At 46.1% G+C, this 21,860-nt stretch overlaps 1 protein-coding gene and 4 non-coding genes across 5 annotated transcripts in view; 2 read left to right on the top strand and 3 right to left on the bottom strand.

Annotated features, from left to right (window-relative positions):
• Positions 1–11,817: 11,817 nt before the first annotated feature.
• LOC143314537 (uncharacterized) lies at positions 11,818–14,615 on the top strand. Its single transcript, XM_076721600.1, has 6 exons — positions 11,818–11,968; positions 12,118–12,287; positions 12,474–12,554; positions 12,657–12,919; positions 13,035–13,292; positions 13,811–14,615. Exons 1-6 carry the CDS (start codon positions 11,818–11,820, stop codon positions 14,613–14,615), a joined length of 1,728 nt encoding a protein of 575 aa, XP_076577715.1.
• A 900-nt stretch (positions 14,616–15,515) lies between these two features.
• Positions 15,516–15,600, top strand: trnas-aga (transfer RNA serine (anticodon AGA)). Its single transcript has one exon. It is a non-coding gene; the product is annotated as a tRNA-Ser (tRNA).
• Positions 15,601–18,758: 3,158 nt separating this feature from the next.
• On the bottom strand, positions 18,759–18,840 carry trnas-aga (transfer RNA serine (anticodon AGA)). The gene has a single exon. It is a non-coding gene; the product is annotated as a tRNA-Ser (tRNA).
• Positions 18,841–19,655: 815 nt separating this feature from the next.
• On the bottom strand, positions 19,656–19,727 carry trnag-ucc (transfer RNA glycine (anticodon UCC)). The gene has a single exon. It is a non-coding gene; the product is annotated as a tRNA-Gly (tRNA).
• Positions 19,728–21,828: 2,101 nt separating this feature from the next.
• Positions 21,829–21,860, bottom strand: part of trnag-ucc (transfer RNA glycine (anticodon UCC)) — a 72-nt gene continuing 40 nt past the window's right edge. Inside the window, exon 1 of the tRNA in view lies at positions 21,829–21,860. This exon is cut by the window's right edge and continues 40 nt beyond it. This is a non-coding gene — a tRNA (tRNA-Gly).

The raw sequence follows: 21,860 nt of genomic DNA, 5'->3' as shown, positions 1-21,860 counted from the left end.
GTTCTACTGCCTCTACACCACTCTATACCTCATACTGCTCACTTACACGTTTTTACTGCACTGCCACTTGCTCCCTGTTGCACGTCACTTGTTTACATACTGTGCTGCACATGTTTTTATAGTTTCATAGAAATTACGAGCACTACCTGCACATACCTCATACTGTTTATACCTCATGCCAATTGCACTTGTAGTATGTATTAACATTTTGGATATTATAACTATTTGTACTTGTGGTTAAATGCCAAACTGCATCTCCGCATCTCTGGGCTGCACTCTGACGATGACAATAAAGTTGAATCAAATCTACTCTAAAAAAGAAAAATCTAATCTTATCATTGAATATTTCACTAAGGTTGAACTTCAGCGAAAAACATGAATAGAAAATGTAGATGTACGCCCTGTTCTGACCCCGCAAAAACCTAACATGGGAGGGGTTGTACCCTCCAGCGAAAGGACAGCTTAACAAGTTCCTAACAAGGTCCTAACAGTTCCTAACAGTTCCTAACAAGGTCCTAACAGTTCCTAACAGTTCCTAACAAAGTCCTAACAGTTCCTAACAAAGTCCTAACAGTTCCTAACACAGCTCAAGACGTTCCGAACAAGTGGGGCAAAAGAGCCAATCAGATTCTGAGACCTCCTGATTGGTGAGTGACTGTTGCCATGCAACACTTCCCTGTTGCCGCACGAAGCTCGCTGCTGATTGGATGGCTACGGTGACGTCGGCTTCATTCAAAATTTTTATTCTGAGGTAACGCAATTTACCGGCAGGTTGTATGGTCTACAACACCAAAAGTAAGTAAAAAATGTTAACATATATGTTCTGCCTTCTATAAGAAGCCCTGTAATTTGCCGTAATTTGCATGGTGAATAGCGCCATCTAGTGGATGTTTTAGGTATTGCGGCATTTGCCCAATTATCCACTTCCTGTTTTTATTGTATCTCACTTCATTAACGGGACGGACTTTCAATGCTCCCTTTTCGTTTTCAATCCCCACTTGAGTCTTGGACAATATTTGTCTGTGAGTATTGTTTCATGTTAGATTCATTTTGTAAGCAAGATAGCACTTACACCTTCTTGTTTGTACCCGTAATTTCGGTCTAAATGTCCCCAAATGTGAAGTTTAATGTCATGCCATGTTTGGCTAGTCAGATCGCCCTAGCTACGCTAGGTCTCGTTTCGTGAGGGCTAAAAATAGATTTCAGTGTGAATCGCTTTGTGTAACGTATTCGGATTTCTTATGTGAAATTCATGTATGTTATTTTCTTGTTTTATTGACAGTTTTACAAGTAAAAAAGAGAGAGTGCTACGGAAATGTTAAGTGAAAGACAAAGTGAGAAAGAAGAAAAGTGAATAAAAGGAGAAAAGGAATTTCCATCGTGCAATCTCTTCACTGTTAGCTAGCTGTCTAGCTCTGCACAGTCACGCAGTTGTGAGGGCAGCATAGTAAAAAGACATCAGCGCAGCGGGCTCAAGTAACAAGATTACTGAAGAAAAGAAGTCATGAGTCACCATTCAGTCATCCCAGAACGTGAGGAGGGCGAACAGACACTAGGTGGAGCTGATGCAGAGCCAACCAACAATGTTCCCCAGTCAACTGAACACCAAGAGCCTTTCAAAACACCAGAGGCCCGCTCAGAAAAATCCCATCACTCCTCGCTGTGCTCCAGCAGGAGATCAACATCAACAGCCGCTGCCAGAGCACGGGCCAAATTAAAGGCTGCACAGACACAACTAGGTTTTGCTGAAAAAGAAGCCAGCATGATGAGACATAAAGCCGAGCTTGAAAGGCAAAGAGCTGAATTCGAAGCCAGTCTCCATATCCTCAGCTGCCAAAAGAACGCTGCTGTCTGCGAAGCTGAAGCAGCCGCCTATGAGGAGGAGGAGGAGAGTGAAAGCGGGGAGAAGCTCTGCGGACCAGAGGTTCCCGAACAGCCTCTCAATGCAGCTGAACGAGTCGGTAACTATGTCCAGCAACATGCAGCGCTGTTTCACAGACAACCACGGCCACTGCAACATCCGCCAGCGGAGCTTCATAGCACATTCAGACACCGTGATGCCGGGCCCAGGCCAGCTGTTCACCAACATCCGATGCTGAATGGCACAAACATGAAAAGAGAAGAGCCTAGCATGAGGCCTTCACCCAGGGCATACCCCAACAACTTACAGCCGCCTAGCCATACCCAGAGAGCGGCTCCACAGGAGCCACATCCAGCACAAGATCTCGCCACGTACCTCATGCGGCGAGAGCTCGTCAGCTCCGGCCTCCTCAAGTTCGATGACCGCCCTGAACATTACTGGTCATGGAAAGCATCTTTTGTGACTGCCACTCAAGATTTAAACCTCTCCCATAGAGAGGAGCTGGACTTGTTAGTCAAATGGCTTGGAGCCGAATCAGCGGAACATGCAAAAAGAATCCGCTCAGTGCACGTCCTCAATCCCGGCGCCGGCCTCAGCATGGTGTGGCAACGCCTAGAAGAATGTTATGGCACACCGGAGGTCATCGAACACGCACTGCTTAAAAAGCTGGAAGATTTCCCCAAGCTGACTAATAAAGACAGCGCCAAGCTCCGGGAACTGGGCGACATCTTGCTCGAACTGGAGTGTGCGAAGGCAGATGGTTACCTCCCCGGCCTCGCCTACCTAGACACAGCCCGGGGGGTGAACCCCATCGCGGAAAAGTTACCCTACAGCCTTCAAGAGAAATGGATCGCCAAGGGGTCCAGGTTCAAAGAAGATCATGGGGTAACTTTCCCTCCATTCACGCTCTTTTCAGAGTTCGTCCGCCAACAGGCCAAAGTGCGTAACGACCCCAGCTTCGTCTTCACCACCTCCACGCCGTCCAAACCGGAGAAGGCCATAAAGCCAAACCAGAAAGCTACGGTCACCGTACACAAGACTGACACTTCATCCAAGCCCAGTGACAGTTCTCCCGGTTCCACGGGGAAGAGCACCAGCGAACCAGATCGGGAGTGCCCACTGCATAAGAAGCCACACCCACTCAAAAAGTGTAGGGCTTTTAGACTAAAGACTATTGATGAACGTAAGGCATATTTGCAAGACAATCACATATGCTACAAGTGCTGTGGGTCAACTCAGCATATTGCAAAGGACTGCAAAGCGCCCATCAAATGCACCGAGTGCAATAGTGAAAAACACATAGCAGCTCTCCACCCTGGTCCTCCTCCACCTGCAGAGAATGCCCCAGCTCGCAAAGAGGAAAGCGGGGAGCCGGCACAGAACACACCGGTAGCCGTGTCCAGCTTCTGCACTGAGGTATGTGGTAACGCAGACACCCCACGCTCATGCGCCAAGATCTGCCTGATCAAAGCATTCCCTGCAGGGGAAAGAGAAATAGCAATCAAGATGTATGCAGTGCTGGACGAACAGAGTAACAAGTCTCTCGCGAAGGCAGAGTTCTTCAACCTCTTCGGGGTCAATGCCAGCCCAGCACCGTACACGCTAAAGACCTGCTCGGGGACTACAGAGACCTCTGGCAGGCGAGCCAGCAACTTCATGCTCGAGTCCATGGATGGAGAACTGCAACTCCCACTACCCACGCTGATCGAGTGTGACATGGTGCCCGACGATCGATCAGAAATCCCGTCTCCAGATGTGGCACACAACCACCCACACCTCCAGTCAGTCGCGCACAAGATTCCTGCTGTGGACCCCAGCGCACCCATCCTCCTGCTCTTAGGAAGAGACATCCTGAGAGTCCACAAGGTACGGGAGCAGATCAACGGGCCACACAACGCCCCTTATGCGCAACGACTCGACCTGGGCTGGGTCATCGTAGGCGAGGCCTGTCTGGACGCTGTCCACAAACCAGCTGAAGTCAACGTGTTCAAGGCAAGTGTGTTACCCAATGGCCGTGCATCTTTTCTCCGTCCCTGTCCGCACAACATCCAGGTAAAGGAAGACTACAGTGGCAAGCCACACCGTCACCAATGCCTCTCCTCCACCCAGCAAATGGATGACCTGGACCGGGCACCGAGCACAGATGAGCTGGGACACACCGTCTTCGAGAGCTCACGGGACGACAACAAACCAGCGCTGTCGATTGACGACAAAGCATTCCTGACCATCATGGAGAAGGAGGTCTACCAGGATGACGATCACAGCTGGGTAGCGCCGCTACCGTTCCGGGCACCACGGCGTCTCCTCCCTAGCAACCGGGCACAGGCGGTGAATCGTCTAGCCTCACTCAGAAAGACACTGGAGAAAAAGCCAGAAATGACTAACCACTACACCGAGTTCATGCAGAGAATGCTGGACAACGACCAGGCCGAGCGTGCACCGCCCCTGGAGCCAGGTAAAGAGCACTGGTACCTCCCCACGTTCGGGGTGTACCACCCGAAGAAGCCGGGTCAAATCAGAATTGTGTTCGACTCTAGCGCAGAGTGTGAAGGAACCAGCCTGAACAATGTACTCCTCAGCGGCCCTGACTTAAACAACACGCTGCTAGGAGTGCTCCTTCGATTTAGAAAAGACCCGATCGCCATCACAGCAGATGTGCAACAAATGTTTTATTGCTTTGTGGTCAGAAGTGATCATAGAGACTACCTCCGCTACCTCTGGTATGAGGACAACGACTTAAGCAAGCCTGTGGTGGAGTACCGGATGAAAGTCCATGTATTTGGGAACACCCCATCCCCAGCTATCGCCATCTACTGCATGAGGCGAGCCGCCGAGAGAGGCGAAGCACAATACGGCTCCGACGCAAGACAGTTCGTGGAGCGTCAGTTCTATGTCGATGACGGGCTGACCTCTGTCGCCACACCCGAGCAAGCGATAGACCTCATCACAAGAACCAAAGACATGCTCGCAGAGTCGAACCTGAGGCTGCATAAGGTGGCCTCAAACAGCGAACAGGTGATGGAAGCCTTACCTGAACAAGACCGTTCCAAAGACCTGAAAGACTTGGAACTCGGCGTCGATCCTCTCCCCCTCCAGAGAAGCCTGGGCCTATCCTGGAACCTGGAAACAGACAGCTTTACCTTCTTGGTGTCGGAGGAAGAGAAGCCGTACACCCGCAGAGGTATCTTGTCCACGGTCAACAGCCTATACGACCCCCTGGGGTTCGTCGCTCCCGTTGTAATGCAAGGAAAGGCACTAGTCAGAGAGCTGTCTACAGAGCAGGGGTGGGACACTCCACTCGACCCAGAGAAAGAGACCCAGTGGAATGCATGGAGAGACTCGCTAAAAGCTCTGGAAGACCTGCACATTAAAAGGTGCTACATCCCCGTGCTACTGACCTCCACTCAGAGGCGAGAACTCTGCATCTTCTCCGATGCCTCCACAATAGCCATAGGCGCCGTCGCTTACCTGAGAGCAGTCATCGCTGACAGCAAACCGCATGTGGGCTTCGTCATGGGGAAGTCCAGGCTGGCCCCCCGTCCTGCCCACACCATTCCCCGCCTCGAGCTCTGTGCGGCCGTGCTAGCTGTGCAGATGTACGAGCTGATCAGAGACGAGATGGACATTGATGTGGATGCTGTCAGGTTCTTCACTGACAGTAGGATCGTGCTTGGCTACATCCACAATTCGTCGAGAAGATTCTACGTCTACGTAGCCAACAGGGTCACCCGCATCAGGCAGTCCACACATCCAGACCAGTGGTCCTACACCCCTACAGACCTAAATCCAGCGGACCATGCCACCAGGTTCATGCCGGCAGCAGAGCTACAGCAAAGCAGTTGGCTCACTGGTCCCAGCTTCCTCACACGTGAGAACACAGAGGAGACTTCAGAACCCAGCGTCTTCACCCTTGTTGAACCCGAAGCAGACGCAGAGATCCGGCCCGAGGTTGCGGTTCTGGCCACCAGAGCCCTGGATGCTGGTCTTGGGTCTCAGCGCTTCGAAAGATTCTCTAAGTGGAGGAACCTCTGCAAAGCCGCAGCCAGGCTTATCCATGTTGCCGCATCCTTCAAAGGCAATCCAGCCAGCTCGGTACGCAACAGGTGGGCCTCGTTCAGAGACACACTCACCACAAGCCAGCTGGCCCATGCAGAGAGTGTCATCATCCGTGCTGTCCAGCATGACGCCTACGAAACCGAACTAGACTGCCTCAGAGAGGGCAGAGCACTGCCCAAACAAAGTCCCCTCAAGAAGCTCAACCCAGTGACCGACGAAAGTGGCCTGCTGCGGGTCGGAGGTCGCATCTCATCCGCCCCGGACCTGCCAAGGGAAGAGAAGCATCCTCTGATTATCCCACACACTCACCACATCGCTACACTGCTGGTGAGGTACTACCACGAACAAGTAGTTCACCAGGGGCGCCACATAACAGAGGGTGCCGTGAGAGCAGCCGGATACTGGATCGTCGGAGGTAAGCGTCTGGTGTCTGCTGTCATCCACAGATGTGTGATCTGCCGCAAGCTACGCAGGCGTCTGGAGGAACAGAAGATGGCCGACCTGCCTCCCGACAGGCTCACTCCAGAGCCTCCCTTCACCCACGTAGGCCTGGATGTCTTCGGACCATGGGCCATCATGACGCGGCGGACAAGAGGAGGAAGCGCGGACAGCAAGCGCTGGGCAGTGATATTCACATGCATGTCGACCAGGGCTGTCCACTTCGAGCTCATAGAGTCCATGACCACCGACAGCTTCATCAATGCCTTGAGAAGGTTTTTTGCCATCCGCGGCCCAGCCAAGCTTCTTCGTTCCGATAGAGGGACCAACTTTGTTGGGGCCTGTAAAGAGCTGGGCATCGACACAGAAGACTCCCCTGTCTCAACTTACCTCCAGGGCAGGGGGTGCTCCTGGATCTTCAACCCGCCCCATTCTTCACATATGGGGGGGGCTTGGGAAAGACTCATCGGCGTTGCCAGGCGCATCCTGGATGCCATGCTGCTCCAGACCACACACACTCGCCTGACACACGAGGTGTTGAGCACTCTTATGGCCGAAGTCATGGCTATAATGAATGCAAGACCCCTCGTACCCGTGTCATCCGACCCAGATGCGCCCACAGTCCTTACCCCAGCTATGCTCCTGACCCAGAAGATGAGTACCGTCTCCGCACCCTCTGGAAACTTCCAGATGGCTGAATTGCATGGAAAGCAGTGGAAACATGTGCAGTGCCTTGCAAACACCTTCTGGAAGAGATGGAGGAGAGACTACTTATCCACGCTGCAGGGCCGCCGAAAGTGGACCGCCGAGAGGCCGAGCGTCAAGATCGGCGACGTCGTCCTACTCAAGGACAGTCAAGCCCACAGGAATGAATGGCCTGTGGGATTGATCGTCAACACGCTGCCGAGCGGAGACAAGAGGATCCGCAAGGTGGAAGTGAAGATCGTCCGTGATGGAACTGTGAAAGTTCTTCTGAGACCCATCTCAGAGATCGTCGTTCTGCTTTCTGAAGAAAGCTGAACACTATATCCTTTTGAAACTTAAGTGCATTTTGTGTTTACATAGTTTGTAGTGGCATAATAGTTATACGCCAAGCGGGGAGTGTTCTGCCTTCTATAAGAAGCCCTGTAATTTGCCGTAATTTGCATGGTGAATAGCGCCATCTAGTGGATGTTTTAGGTATTGCGGCATTTGCCCAATTATCCACTTCCTGTTTTTATTGTATCTCACTTCATTAACGGGACGGACTTTCAATGCTCCCTTTTCGTTTTCAATCCCCACTTGAGTCTTGGACAATATTTGTCTGTGAGTATTGTTTCATGTTAGATTCATTTTGTAAGCAAGATAGCACTTACACCTTCTTGTTTGTACCCGTAATTTCGGTCTAAATGTCCCCAAATGTGAAGTTTAATGTCATGCCATGTTTGGCTAGTCAGATCGCCCTAGCTACGCTAGGTCTCGTTTCGTGAGGGCTAAAAATAGATTTCAGTGTGAATCGCTTTGTGTAACGTATTCGGATTTCTTATGTGAAATTCATGTATGTTATTTTCTTGTTTTATTGACAGTTTTACAAGTAAAAAAGAGAGAGTGCTACGGAAATGTTAAGTGAAAGACAAAGTGAGAAAGAAGAAAAGTGAATAAAAGGAGAAAAGGAATTTCCATCGTGCAATCTCTTCACTGTTAGCTAGCTGTCTAGCTCTGCACAGTCACGCAGTTGTGAGGGCAGCATAATATACATGTGTTAAAGTGTCTTCTCAAATGCTATTTGTGTGTGTGAATATGCAAATAGTCCGAACGTGTGCGGATTCAGCCGTATGTTTGAGAGCTAATCTAAAGTTACATAGACTTTAGCCCGCTACAGCGTCTTTCCCCGTTACATAGAGCTAACCGATCGGTAAATCAATCATTATTTTATTGACGGCTATTTTAATGGTTGATAATCCTCGGTATAGACATACATTAAATCGTTTTGTGGTAGGGTAAAGTGAGACGGGTCCGATTGTTTATTAATGTGTTTGTTTGTGCCGACGTAATGTTGTTGTCTCAGATAAGTCAAGTCAACTTTATTTATACCCAATGCTTTCGTGTCGGTCAGCTTAAACTATGTGTTGTGTCGGTGACATGACATGGAAACTGTTACTGTTATACCGTGATTCCCCTGCCATTATATAATTATATATATTATATATATCTTTTGAGTGGTCTTAATCGCGTGATGTCAGCAAAACCCGCTAGGCTATATGATAAAACAAATTCGTGAAATGACTGTTTGTAGCCTACTATATCTATGGTATGTCATGGTATGCATATCCTACTATTTCTGATATATCAAAATCATATTTATGTTTTTTATTTTATTTTTTCTTGAATCATCAGTAGTAAATGAAGTAGACTAGTTACAGCTGTTTCCTGATCACAGCTGTTTTTCATGCCTTGTCCTTATCTGTAGAAATGACGAAGACTGGAAAACCAGATGCTTACTGGGCAGGTGTGATGTCCCTGTATGCTCAGGGTAAGCACAAATTTTCCACAGGCCAGAGGCCAGGGTCCAGGAGATGGAGGGCAATAATAGAGCGGATTTCTGCTTGTCCTCTGACCCCCCCACACGGTCAAGCTGTCCGCAAATATGACATATTTGGGAGCAGGATCCCCTGCAAGTGCGGATATCATGAGGTAAGCAATGACATGGAATCTGTGATGTGATGCACTATACTGGAGAATGGTTTCTGATCAGCTGTGCTTAATTTCTTTTCAGTGTTTAACTGTGTGAGTACATAGTTATGTGGATGCAGGGTATTGCCAGGCTTAAGGGAAATGTTACTGTAAAGGTAAACCCAGTTTTGTTCTCCCCAGTCAGGAGAGAAGGCAGGGACAGAAGCAGGCAGTGCAGGTCAGCTGAGTGCCCCAAAGGCAAGTACAGCTACAAGTGAACAGGCCAGGACAAGTGCAGCACCTGGAGGATCTACAGGTCAAAAGGCCAGTGCAGGTGTAGGTCAGAAAGCCACACCTCTGCGCAGGACGAGCGAGGGAGAGTCTATCACGTGCTCGCTGTGTAGTCGGGAGGTAGTGAGTAAAGATTACACACAGCACCTGTCAGACTACCATGTCCAAGAACAGTGTGAGCAGTGCGGAGCAAAGGCCTGGGGGGCTGTTGGATTGCTGCAACACATAGAAAGGGTTCATCTTTTGAGCTGTCCAGCAGAGGTCTCGGATGTTCCTGCTCCTCCCACTGTGGCAGCCCAAAAGACAGCACCGGCACCACAGGAAACCAGTGACCCACCAGATGTCCCTGTCCCTCCCACAGCCCAAAAGACAGCACCGGCACCACAGGAAACCAGTGACCCACCAGATGTCCCTGTCCCTCCCACAGCACAAAAGATGTCACCGACACCACAGCAGCAGCAACAGCCACTCACTCTGCGGCCTCCTGAGGTGAACTGGGTGAGTTTTCTCCCAAAGCAGTTCACAAAAGTCCTCAAGCGGGCTGACCAGGAGTGGATTGCTCAAGTACTTTATGAGAGTACAGGACAGCTGAGACAGAACCTGTCTCAGAACTGGTTTCATCCACCAAGCCCCACCAAATCCACCTCACCTCCTGATCCACTCAATTATTTCCGGCAGCGGATGTTTCTGTGGGCTCCGATGCGGATGTGGGGCATCCCTCTGAAATGCACCCAGTGCAAAATGAAGATGCACCACTCTGGCATTTATACAAAAATTAGAGAGGTCATTGACATTGACTCCAAATATTATTTAGTTGGTGGAGACTATCCCAGATGCAGTAAATGCATGATTCCTGTCTGCCCTTGGAGCATTGAAATTTTAAAGCAGCTGGATCCCTCTCACCGCAACAAGTTTCCAGCTGTTCTCACAACACACCTGGCACTGGACCGAAGATGTGTGGCAATGTTGCGCCCGAGAACAGTGGGGAACAGCTCCAGTTATTTACACCAAGCCTTGGAGGAGATACACAGTGAGGAGTGGGCAAGGCGGACAATTGACTACCTCACTGATTGTGAGGTCCACAAAAAGTCGTGTGTCCTCACCCAATCTGGAGCTGTTTATGAACGGCCACCACCCTTCTGTCCCCTGCCCCTGGCCCAGTGGTTTGAGACTGTTCATGCCAATGAAATTCTCAGTCACCTGGACGAGCTGAAAGGTGTCATTACTTCAACATTTGGCAGAATTTTGAAGCTTGACTCCACTAAGAAGGTAAATGTAAGCCTATGCAAATTTGATTTCATTCCTGTTCAGTAATATGCCTAATAAATTTTGAGATGTGTGTGTTAATTTTGTCTGTAGATCACAAAAAAACTTGCAGGTGGCATTGAGAACACAGCCACATGGATGACCAATGTTGGGAACGAATTTGGCCAAGTTCTCAACTCTGTCCTGACCACTGGTGAGGGGGCTGGCCTTGATGACCTCTGTCAAGGCATTGTCCAGAGGTACAGGGATGCTGGTGAGCCAGAGCCAGAAGCCATTTATGTGGACAGAGACTGCTGCAGTGAGACAGGTGTGTTGCCTTCAGTTTGTGTTGTGATGTTTCTTATGAATTTGCAACATTTGATAAACAGTTTCTGCAGGATACTAATGTAGTTTCAACAATTTCCCCTCGGGGATCAATTAAGTATTTCTGATTCTGAATGGGCGAACTGGAAACAATCAGAACTGCTTTTATTTATGGTCAGTTGCTTATTTTTTATAGGGATGAGCCCAGTTCTCACTTGGTTTCGCCCATGGACATCCACTGTGAGACTGGATGTGTTCCACTTCATGAGGCGTTTCACCAATGGCCTCACCACTGAGCACCATCCACTCTATGGCACGTTCTGTTCCAAGCTGTCAAGCTGCATCTTTGAATGGGACAAAGATGATATTGGACAACTTCAACAAGCCAAGAGGGCAGAGCTCTTGAAAAAGCATCATGGTCACGTACCCACTCAAAGCCAGATTTTATCCAGCATCACCTCCAGTGAACTGGCCAAGCACTGCCGCAGGAGAACCCGAGGGGTTGAGGAGACTCGTGCCCTGATCCAGCAACTGCTGGACTCCATGTGGGAGGTCACTGATACAACTGGTGTACCTCTCATAAACCATGAAAGCATGTCTCGTGTGTGGCAGGTACAGCAGAAACACTTGCCCTGCATCCAAGATCCACCTGGTGTACAGCTGTATACAAAGACTGGATCAGGACTGGAAAAGGGAGATCACAGACTTGAAGTGCTGAGATGTGGCAGAGGGTCCTCCTCTCTGGAGAGCTTTCATCGACACCAGTGTGGTTTCATCCCAGGCAAGTTGAAATGCTAAATATTTGAAACATTTTCTTAATGAATGCTGTGTATTGAGTTGTCATACCATTCTTTTTTGTTGTTGTCACCAATGCTTTTGTCTTGCCAGGGTGGAGATGTAATGCTCTGCACACACAAATGTACATGCTTGAGGGGGTGTCCAGATGGAACATGAACAGGTCTCAGCAAGCTCTGAATATGAGTGGCACGTCACAAACAAAGATCTATGATGTCCGTTTGATGTCAAGTGTCAACGCCCTCAGTAACAGAGTCCTGGGAAGTGCACTTCTGCCAGAGTTCATTCCCCCGGGGAAACCTACCGGTAAGATTCTCAGGGCAAATACAGAACAGATGCTGGACAATATTCTTTTAATGGCCAAACTGTCATATGTTGCATGATGGTTACACCTCTGTTCACTCACTCATTCCACTTCAATTTTTTTTCTTTTTCCTGGTGACTTCTTATGTCAGGTGAACGTATTGCAGTGGAGTATTTGCTGGCACAGTCAAACAGAGGAGATCTGCTGAGCGCACAGAGTGAAATTGGTGCCGTCCTGCCAGAGATGCTGAGTGAAGTTCAGGAGGATGAATGTCCTGATGTGACAATACCTCAGGCTACTGACATCCAGTCTTCCTTTCAGGTAATGATGTGATAGCACTTAGAGATCATCCATCAGAACATTTTTACTGTAAATCTAATTTGCAGAGGGTAGATGAGTGGTGTATGATTGACTCTTGAAATCAACAATTCCTTTGTGTAACATGGTCACAACAAAGTTTATTAACCTCATTGTACCCCTCTCACTGTTTACAAATGATTCCTTCAGGAATCTACAATTGAAAGTGGTGCGTCTCAGAGTCCTGTCAGCTCCCCATTTGAGGAGAGTGGGCCTATCACTTCAGCTCCGGTAAAGTGGCTAATGAATGACCATTGGAAATGCTCGCTCATTCACAGTTTCACTTAAATTAGCTATAAGAATTATTGTTGTTGTTTTCATTTCATGTGACAGGAAAGTCGGTGTGATCCTGAAGGAATTCCAGGATGGGAGGCAGTCGATGCCTTGGCAGGGTACCTTGTCAGCCTCAACCGCACGATAACAGCTCTGTCCAACTCTGAAATAGCGGAGATACTGAGACTGTACTCCTGCCTGGATCCCATTGACAAGTCCCCAACCAAATACACTCTGAAGAGCAAGAGGAAGACCTTGCCAGGGCCGTGGAGAGCTTCTCGGAAACGCAGTGGCTCTGCTCCAGGCCAGCAAGCAGCTGAGAGGTATTTGCAAATAATATACTTGTAATATCTGTGTATGGGTGTGTTTGTACATGCATATGCATGTGTTTACAGTACACACACATAATGTGGATTATGTCATCTTGTCTTTTCGCAGATTGTTCATGGTTCATGGCCAGGCTGCCCACAGACCTGATCACAACAGGATCTGTGAGTGTGTTGCACTCAGACTCTATAAAGAGTTCAGGGAAGCAAGAAACAGGCCAAAAGACAACAGAGGGAAAACGTTTGCAATCCCTCAGTCAATTGTCATGACTTACTGTCATATCAAACAGCTGATTGAGGATTGCAAAGAAATCTTGGACAACAGCAACCTCGTACTAGTGACCATTAACAACACCACAGTGTCCTCCTGGTGAGTTATTTTTTACAGCTTCATACATTCACTTAAATATGAAAACTTATGTATTTATAGGAAATAAATTCCAAACAAATAATTAGATTAGATTAGATTCAACTTTATTGTCATCATCAGAGTGCAACACAGAGACAACAAAATGCAGCTTAGCATCTAACCAGAAGTGCAAATACTCATAATATAAAAAATATTAATAAAATATAAATACATGCAAGTTGTGCAAGTGGCATGAAGTATAAACAGTATCAACAGTTGAGGTAGGTGCAGGTAGTGCAAGTAATTCTATGAAACCATAAAAACATGTGCAAAATGGTATGTAAACAGGTGACATGTGTAACAGATCATAAGTGGCAGTGCAGTAAGTGAACAGGTGAGGTATACAGTGTCTATAAAATACAAAATATTAAGTGAAATGTGCAGTATGTACAGTGTGCAGTATGGCATGGGCTGAGTTGTAATGTGCATCTTGTGAACATGAAAAACAATGTGCTCTTCTGATTTTCTTTCCTGTCTAGGCTGCAAGACCGGCAGAAGAGAACCGACCGTGACTCACTGCTTCAAGGGGTGCAGCTTCCTCAGCAGGTCCAATTGGCAGAAGAATCCCTCCTGGGTGCCCAGGACCTGCCATCTGAGCCTGTTCAGCATGGGCATACAGTAATGGAGTTCCAGGAACCTGAAAACCGTGAGGGTGAGGCAGTGATTCGTCGACGTCGCTGTGCCAGAACACAGGTTTCAACTGGACACACAGACACTGGAGGAGAAATATTTAGTGCAAGATCTAACCAGGGAGATGATGCCAGGTCTGTGGAGGTTGCTCTCCCTGCTTCGTCTGACCTTGCCTATTGTGAGCAGGGTCAACACCCAGTGCCAGCATCTCACTCTCGGGGCTGGTCCCCATACCAGCTGCCACCAACACCAGAGTCTCATTCTCAGGGCTGGTCCCCTTACCTGCCACCATCAGCTCCAGTGTCTGAACATCAGGGCCGGTCTCCATACCAGCCACCACCCTCGCCAGAGTCTCCAAATCAGGGCTGGTCCTCAAACCTGCCGCCACCAGCTCAAGCGTCTCACTTGCCGGGCTGGACCTCTTACCTACCACCATCTACTCCAGAGTCTCATTCTCAGGGCTGGTCCCCTTACCTGCCACCATCAGCTCCAGTGTCTGAACATCAGGGCCGGTCTCCATACCAGCCACCACCCCCGCCAGAGTTTCCAAATCAGGGCTGGTCCTCAAACCTGCCACCACCAGCTCAAGCATCTCACTCGCCTCTACCAGCCTCCACCAATGCCACCGTCTCACTCTCAGGGTGGCCTTCTTGACCAACCACCACCAGGTCCAACACCTCAACCTCAGGGCGGGCTTCCTAACCAGCCAGCCCCAGCAGCAATAACTTCTCACAATAGGTTCCGGGAATGGAGATTGCAAAAGGCAGCCCTTGAGGATCAGGAGCGAGAGAGGAGAGGTGAGCCACCAAAGAAGCGGCAAGTTAAAGAAAGCTACCACTATTATTGTAAAACCTGTGGTAAGACAAAGAGCAAGCTTACTGGCCATACACAGCTGCGAGGGAAATGGTACTGTCCAGCATCTGGAAAGACCATCGCAGAGTGGAAAAGCACATTGTAAAAATGTAGAAAATGTGTATAAATGACTGTATTTGTTGGTAAACATACTTTTAGTTATTTCAATTGTTCATGTTTGTTAACAGGTAAGAGTTTTGATATATATATTATTTTGATAGACAAAATTATTTCAATTGTTCGTGTTTGTTAACAGGTAAGAGTTTTGATATATATATTACTTTGATAGACAAAATTATTTCAATTGTTCGTGTTTGTTAACAGGTAAGAGTTTTGATATATATATTATTTTGATAGACAAAAAAGCAATAATGTCCAAGTTGGCAAAATGCATAAACATAGTGTTTGACAGTACAGTATTTGATAATTAAAACAACAGAAAACACAACTCTTGTGGTGTAACAGCAACATGTCCGTCCATCCTTTGGGTGGAAGATTCCAGGTGCAAATCCTGGCAAGAGTGTGCAACTTGTTGTTATTTAAAAATTCTTATAGAACAATAAATCCTTAATTTTTTGATAAAACATCTGATGGTGTAACAGAATTGAAGCTATGTTCTCTTTTTTCCTCCTTTTCTTTTTTTCTTTCCCCCCTTTCCCCTCCTTCTCCTTTTTCTCCCCCCCCCCCGTAGCAGTCCCTTTTGCCCCATTTTTGGCCGAGTGGTTAAGGCGATGGACTAGAAATCCATTGGGGTCTCCCCGCGCAGGTTCGAATCCTGCCGACAACGTCAGAAGCTTTTGAACAGTGAACACTTCGCACAGTCATCCACTGACAGACAGTAATCATTTCAAGATTAAGAATATTCGTGTAGATCGAGTCGTGACTCTTGTGGTGGATTATGTTGCAGTCACTGTGGATCATCTTCTTTGGATGCAGTGATGAAAGCAAACTCACTTTTCATTGTTTACCATCACTCTGCCCCTTCGACACCACCACTCCAAGATCGTTGATAAACGCTGACTTCAAGAGCCTCTAATTGAAGTTCTGCAGACTGCATCTGGCTGTCACTGATGAAAGCTGTCTGTCATTGGTAGAAGGATTCAAACCTGCGCAGGAAGACACCAATGGATTTGTAGTCCATTGCCTTAACCACTCAGCTATGACAACTGCAAAAGCTTTTATTTGGGGGGGGTGGGGGGATGCATACACCTATTATCTGTTCAATGAAGTTCAACCTGTATTTTTAAATCAAGCAATTTCATAGATTCAGAATTATTTCAGAAGGGCTTCACACGCTGATTGCCTGCTTTACTGAACAACAAATATTCATCACAGGGAGTCATAATCATCAAATACGTAAACCTGTATTCATCACCGTCTGACGTCAACATTTAATCACCTTCAAAACAACTGCTGATCCCATGACAGCCATTGTCACGATAGTCAGAAGGCAGTCATATAAGTCATCGGAAGCACATAAACTGAGGTGTAAATTGCTGTAAAATGGGTATGTGAATCAAGTTGTCGTCTTACACAAGGAATTGTCACTGTGCTACAATCGTTGCTTGAGAAGAAAATTTGAGCATTTTTTGTTATTTTGTTGTTTCTATGCAAACAAGTAAATACGTCTTTCAAAGAAAAGTTAAGAGAGAGTGAAAAGACTTCATTGTGTTGAAATGTAACTATTCTATTGGTATAGGAGACTGTATGGAGCCCCTCCTTTTCTCTTTCTCTTCCCCTCCCGCCCTTTGATACAGAAGCTGTAATTATACCAGTTTTCAAAGTAAGTACCATAGGCACCAAACCAATGCTTTAGTGATGGATATTTGTTGTTCAGTAAAGCAGGCAATCAGTGTGTGACTACAGTACCTTTGAAAGAATTCAGTATCTATGAAATTATTTGTGATTTACAAATAAAGGTTGTATTTCTGTGAAAAACAGATCATTTTGCAGATTATTCATGGTTCATTGCCAGGCTTCCCACAGACCTGATAATAACAGGATTTCTGAGTGTGTTGCACTCAGACTCTACAAAGAGTAAAGGGAAGCCAGAAATAGGCCAAAGGACAACAAAGGGGAAGCATTTGCAATACCTCATTTAATTGTCATGACTTACTGTCATATTAAACAGCTAATTGAGGACTGCAAAGAAATACTGGACAACAGCAGCCTGCATCTAGTGACCATAAACAACACCACAGTGTCCTCCTGGTGAATTAATTTTTACAGCTTCATACATTCACTTAAATCTGAAAACATATATATTCATAGAAAATAAGTTCCAAAAAAATACTGACTGAAAAACAATGTGCTCTTCTGATTTTTTTTCCCCTCTAGCCTGCAGGATCGGCAGAAGAGAATCGACCGTGATTCATTACTTCAAGGGGTGCAGCTTCCTCAGCAGGTCCATTTGGCAGAGTAATCCCTCCTAGAGGCCCAGGACCTACCATCTGAGCCTGTTGGACATGGGCATACAGTTATCAGGGCTCTACACTAACTTTTCCACTGGTAGCACTGGTGCGACCAACTTTCTCAGTTGGTCGCACCAGCACATGATTTTCCTATGAACTGGGCACATGCCTTGTCATTGGCATAGGTTGGGTTCACATTCAGCCCGTTTTTTTTTCATCAGTGCGATCTGGGATTTGAATTGTGTGAACGGGAGTTCCTCTTTCGCTATGTTGTAGGCAGTGTTAAACTTAATGACCATTTCGTTCTCTTCTGTTGAGCGATTACTCTCATCCATCCGCTGAAAAAAAGTCGGGAGGGGCTCAGTGTTTTGGGTGATGCATTGGTCCCGACAGGTTTTGTGATTTATGCTGGCGTTGTGTAACTTCACAGTTTCCAGCTTAAATTGTGTCGACCCCGTAACAAATTTTTTTTTTTTGGAAAAAATCAGCAACAGACCCCTTCATTTTTGAGAATAGCGAAACGCTAGTCTTGGTGTCTTGAAGTTCTGTGCGCTGCGCGTTTACGCAACGGCTTATGTGCACGCGACGGCGCTGTCTCAACAGGAGAGAGTGCAGGTGCAGGCGGCTGACTAAACCAGTGAAAAACGGGACGACTTTCAACCACAATGTCTAACACGGAGCCATAAAACTGATGCGCTCGCACGAACGCGACCAGATGAAAGTCTTACTCGCAAACTCTGAAAAAAAGGTCGCATATGCGACCATTTTGGTCGCAGTCTCGAGCCCTGGTTATGGAGTTCCAGGAACCTGAAAACCACGAGGGTGAGGCTTAACCACCAGTAATTACCCTGTATTGTTGGGTAGTCTTTACAGCACAGGCATTTCATTAGCAACCTGTTAGAAAAAGTATGCCCGTTTTTCAAAACAGCTAACACAACCACCGAAACTCTGCTTTCTCATTGAATATTTCTTATCAATTGCGTAGACTTGAAATCCTTTGGAGTCTCCACATGCAGGATTGAACTGTGCTGACAATGTCAGGCTGTTTAGAATAATGAGAAAGAATTTGCAGTTTTGGTTCTGATGAATTACATTTTCTGCATCACAAAAGCAAAGTGCAGGTTTGACTGAAGATTTTCTTGATTTGACATGCTGAGATGATAGTTTATGGTGAGTGTCAATGAAATCCTTGCAGTGGCAAAGGTAGCTAATATTGCAGTCATTGTTTAGAGATCATCTGTCTTGGAGTGGTGCAAATCCTCACAGATAGAAAGAGAAAACATTTAGCACTTTGCTCTATAAATGCCTTCAACATATAATCACTATAATAAAAAAGGGGGGGATTCCTTCACAGTGATGGCAGCCATCATTAGGCCTGGCAGGAAGACCCACCAACAGCTCCACCTTTAACTCATCACATTGATTTAATCACAGCAGCATTTGATTTGTTCTTTGTATAACACTTTGCTCGGAGACATGGAATCATCATGACACCACCACTCGAAGATAAGCACTCATTGTTAAAACTATCCATCGTTGTCGGCAGGATTCGAACCTGCGCGGGGAGACCCCAATGGATTTCTAGTCCATCGCCTTAACCACTCGGCCACGACAACTACTACAACACGTTTTTTCTTTTCTTTTCTTTTTTTTTTTTTTTTTTGAAGAAAATCTCTTGATTTTCTTTTGTGGAAAGACCAACCAAAGTCCTGGCAAGAAGTCCCTCCAGCAGCAGCACCACCACCCTCCACTCATTACATTCATTTCATCTAATCTGACACAAGCAATTGTACTTATACTATAAACTTTGCCTGCGAATAGCTAATCCATCTGCAATGGCCAAGAATTGACTGTGAGCTGCCTGGAAGGCAGCTATACTCACCACTACCTACCTACATACAAGTTTGTACTACCAACATACTAACAACAGGAGTACTTGTAGTGTAGTCCTACTACTCACACTGGTGGAAAGCTAATCCTTCTGAACAGCATTGTGTTGGTACAGGCAAACTCTTCAGTTTTGCTGTGCAACTGTATGACTTCAGTTAATCAACTGCTCGTTTAGTCTACACAGGGTCATTACATAGAATGTCCACACTGCTTGTCATATGGAACACAACTGTGAAAATCAGAAGGTATTTAATTCAAGATGATATCAAACAAAGAGAAGCAGCAGATCCTCTAACTGAGCCAGATAGAAATCGAAAATATTTTGCAGTTTATTTGGTAAGTGACAATGGATCACCTTCAACATAATTGTTGATTCCATGACAGCCATCTTCATGTTAGCAAGAGGGCAGTCATGGGAGTCACTCAAAAGCACATAAACTGAGGTATAAATTGCTGTAAAATGGGAGTGTGAATCAAGTTGTCATCTTACACAAATGTTGACAATTTAGAATCATTGCATGAAAACAAAAGGTAAGCCTTCTGCGATGGCCGGGAATCGAACCCGGGTCAACTGCTTGGAAGGCAGCTATGCTCACCACTATACCACCATCGCTGTGGAAAAGAGAAGAAATTCCACTGCACAGTCAGCAGTTTATGTCAGGAATTCTACAAGGAGAGGAGGGAGGGAGAAGAGCAGGAGGAGTGGAGGAGAGGAAGGGGGAGGTACATCAGGAAGAAAATGAAACTGTAACTGCTGTTCACTCTCTGGTAAGTAACAGTAACAATACCACTGACTGTATAAACTGTTTTCATTAACTGTTTTCTACACAGTCCAACCTCTACTTCATTCAGTCAAGGCAGCTGGGGTTTAACAGAAACATACATTACTCACAATTTTGCAGTGTCTGTTGGTATTCAAATTCCTTCTGGCCCTCACAAACAACTTGACTGAATGCAAATTCTCCCAAATAACCTTGTGTCTGTGTCAACTGATCATTTAGTCTATTCAGTGTCATAAAACAAAATGTCCACACTTCTTGTTATATGTCAGGCAAATTTCCAAAATATATTTAATTCAAAATGACATGAAACAAAGAGAAGCAGCAAATCATCACAACAGAGCAGTTACAAAAAGAAAGTATTTAGCACTTTGCTCTATAAATGCCTTCAACAGCTAATCACTGTAAAAAAAAAAAAACAGCCATCTTCTCTTGTTAGACTGAAGCAATTGGAGCCATCACGAGGTGTAAACTCCTACACAATGAACTGTACTTGTGCTTGAAGACTACCTAATTACTCTGAGATGGCCAGGAATCAAACCCGGGTCAACTGCTTGAGGCAGCTATGCTCACCACCATACCAACATCACTGTGCAAACACAGATGTTGGCTGCCAGCTCAGCAGTTTACGTCACTGTAACACTGGGAGAGGGAGGAGAGTGTGAAACAAGGAGGAGCAGAGAAAAGGAAGAAGGAGGTACACCAGAGAGAGGAGAGATGAAGCTTTCACCCTATGGTTCTGTAAATTCTGATTATTCACTGGTCACCTCATTGAGGAAGGATCATTCAGGAAAATCTCGTCATTCTGTTTTGCTGAAGAATGAGTCTTCTGTTGATAAAGTCTGACAAAGTTAAAAAACAAAAGACCCAAACAATTTATAGTCAAATCAACACCATTAGATAGTGTTTTACAGATGAGTTCACCTTCAAGAGTAGATGGGTTGCATAAGAGCAACAATATTTTAAATGTGATTAAAGGTTACTGTCTCTCATTTCCTCCATCAATGCTTGATCGTTTCAGATGCTTAGAATTTTCGTAATTACAATAGAAAGTTCATCAGCATGAAATAAAAATGGTCATTAATCACATTTTTCCTCCACCAGTACTATACTATAGTCCCTCTAGGTCACATGTGTCAAACTCATCTGGCCCGTGAATGAATTATCTTTGGCCCGCATGACAAAATGTAATTAGTATTAGAGCTGGCCCGCCAGTATATCACATGCGCCACCATAATTTAATAATTAATGTTATTTTATAGGCAATAATCTATAGGCCTTGTTAGTTTGAGGTTCAGTATGTGCAATAAGGTTGTTTCAATAAGTTTTCAATAAACGTTGAACCCGTCTGGCCCTTGACTTGTAGCAATTTTTTAATCTCAGCCCACTGTGTATTTGAGTTTGACACCCCTGCTCTAGGTTTTTATGTCACAAACAACTTCACAGAGAGCCAGTTCTTCCAAACAGCGTTGTGTTTGTACAGGCAGTACAACTCTTCCAATGGAGTTGTGTGACTGTATGACTTCAATGACTCAATTAATTGTTTCGTCTACACAGTGTCATTTTACAATGATTCACGATGATATCAAACAAAGACCAAAGCAAATCCTCACAGCTGAGCAGACAAAAACAGAAAATAAAAATTGCTTTTATTGTTTGTGTTTTAATTATCCTGTATGGTCTTACTGTTTTTATCTGACCCTTCTCCTGTAAAGTGTCTTTGAGCATTGTTAAAAGCACTCTACAAATAAAATGTATTATTATACTTATACTTAGTACTCTGATGGAGGCTATCTTCACCTTATTTAGAGCATGGTGAGGGGAGTCATCAGACATGAACTGAGGTATAAATTGGAATGCCTATCAAGCACTAATCCCATTCAAGGAATTGTCATTGGGCTACAATCGTTGCATTAGAAGAAAAGGTAAGCCTTCTGCGATGGCCGGGAATCGAACCCGGGTCAACT

The sequence above is a fragment of the Chaetodon auriga genome, chromosome 21, assembly GCF_051107435.1.
Source record: "Chaetodon auriga isolate fChaAug3 chromosome 21, fChaAug3.hap1, whole genome shotgun sequence".
Lineage (NCBI taxonomy): Eukaryota > Metazoa > Chordata > Actinopteri > Chaetodontiformes > Chaetodontidae > Chaetodon > Chaetodon auriga.
This window is presented reverse-complemented; position numbering and strand designations above follow the sequence as displayed.